Raw genomic sequence first — 1304 nt, forward strand, 5'->3', positions numbered from 1 at the left:
CCCCATCCACCCACCCCATCATCCATCCCCCCATCCATCCCATCATCCATTCCACCATCCATCCCTTCATCCATCTCACCATCCATCCATCCCACCATCCATCCCACCATCCATCCCATCATCCATCCCTTCATCCATCCCATCATCCATCCATCCCACCATCCATCCATCCCATTATCCATCCATCCCACCATCCATCCATTATCACCTCAAAAAGCAAAGGCGTGTGGCTGCGCTGTGAGCCCGGCACAGGGGGGGCTGGACCACCCTGGTGCCCCCCCTGCCCTCCTGGATGCCTGCCCCAGGGAGCCCTGGCTGGGATCTCCTCACCCAGTCCTCACGGGGTGCAGGGAGGGCAGCGAATGCTCCCCCTGAGGCCAGCGCCCACGCTCCTGCCTGCCCGGGCCTGCCCCCATTGTCTGCAGCGAGCGTGGCTTTTTATGGTTCAGTTTGCGAGCACTTTACAGCCTCAGCTCCTAAGTGTCTTCTGCAGAGGGAAAACGCTTTTTAATGAGATCTTAAGGGAGGCAGCCGCGCACCATCATCATTACATCAGTGGCGTTTGAAGAGCAATCATTTGGTGGCATCTGAAATTAGGCGGTTACCCCATAAACGTGGCAGATGTGATCCTGCCCTTGGTAATCTGCTGAAAGGATGGGCAGAGGCTCGCCACAAAGGATGATGGCACCTGGGGCTGGGTGCCAGGGCCTCCCTCCACAGCGAGCACCCCTGAGCAGGGAAGGGACCCTGGGCTCGATCCCTGCTCCGGGGCTGCCCAGGAGGGGCCGCAGGACATGGGGACGGGTGGCCCTGGGGACAGCGCATTGTGAAATGGCTTTTGAGCAGCTCCCTGCCTCTGGCCCCGGGCTGGGATGGTGCCTGGAGCTTGCAGACATTTTTCATGCACCAAGACTTTTCTCCCTCTTATTTGGGAATGTGAAAGGTTATTTTGTGGGCAAAACCAACTGTTCAATGAACCGAGAGCGCTGGCAGATTTTCTGAATCGGCAACTGGTTTGCAATTGGTGCACGGAGCTGGAGCGGCTGGTATCGTCCTTGCGGGCTTTTCCCTGGGGCTGTAGAGTTTGAGTCCCACCCTGGGGGCTGTGAGCTGCCTCTGGGGTCTATGCTCACCCTGGAGTCCGCAACCCCCCAGACTCCCCCTTATCTCCTCTGTGCCCAAACCTGTGCGCTTACCTTGCTGTCGAGCCTCCAGCTCCTTGATTTCCAGGTCATGGGTGAGCTCTGGAAGAGATCACAGCGGAGTGAGAACCATCCCTGCCCACCCCCTACGTCCCCCTGCTC

At 58.7% G+C, this 1304-nt stretch overlaps 1 protein-coding gene across 1 annotated transcript in view; it reads right to left on the minus strand.

Annotated features, from left to right (window-relative positions):
* The window catches only part of LOC104544516 (coiled-coil domain-containing protein 92), a gene marked incomplete at both ends in the record, with an annotated part of 4343 nt that overhangs the window by 938 nt on the left and 2101 nt on the right, over positions 1-1304 (minus strand). Inside the window, one exon of the mRNA XM_010189409.1 lies at positions 1197-1244. Within this exon, the coding sequence (XP_010187711.1) occupies positions 1197-1244 (48 nt within the window). The remainder of the gene's footprint in view (positions 1-1196; positions 1245-1304) is intronic.

The sequence above is a fragment of the Mesitornis unicolor genome, unplaced genomic scaffold (genome assembly GCF_000695765.1).
Source record: "Mesitornis unicolor isolate BGI_N332 unplaced genomic scaffold, ASM69576v1 scaffold48077, whole genome shotgun sequence".
NCBI classification, from domain to species: Eukaryota; Metazoa; Chordata; class Aves; order Mesitornithiformes; family Mesitornithidae; genus Mesitornis; species Mesitornis unicolor.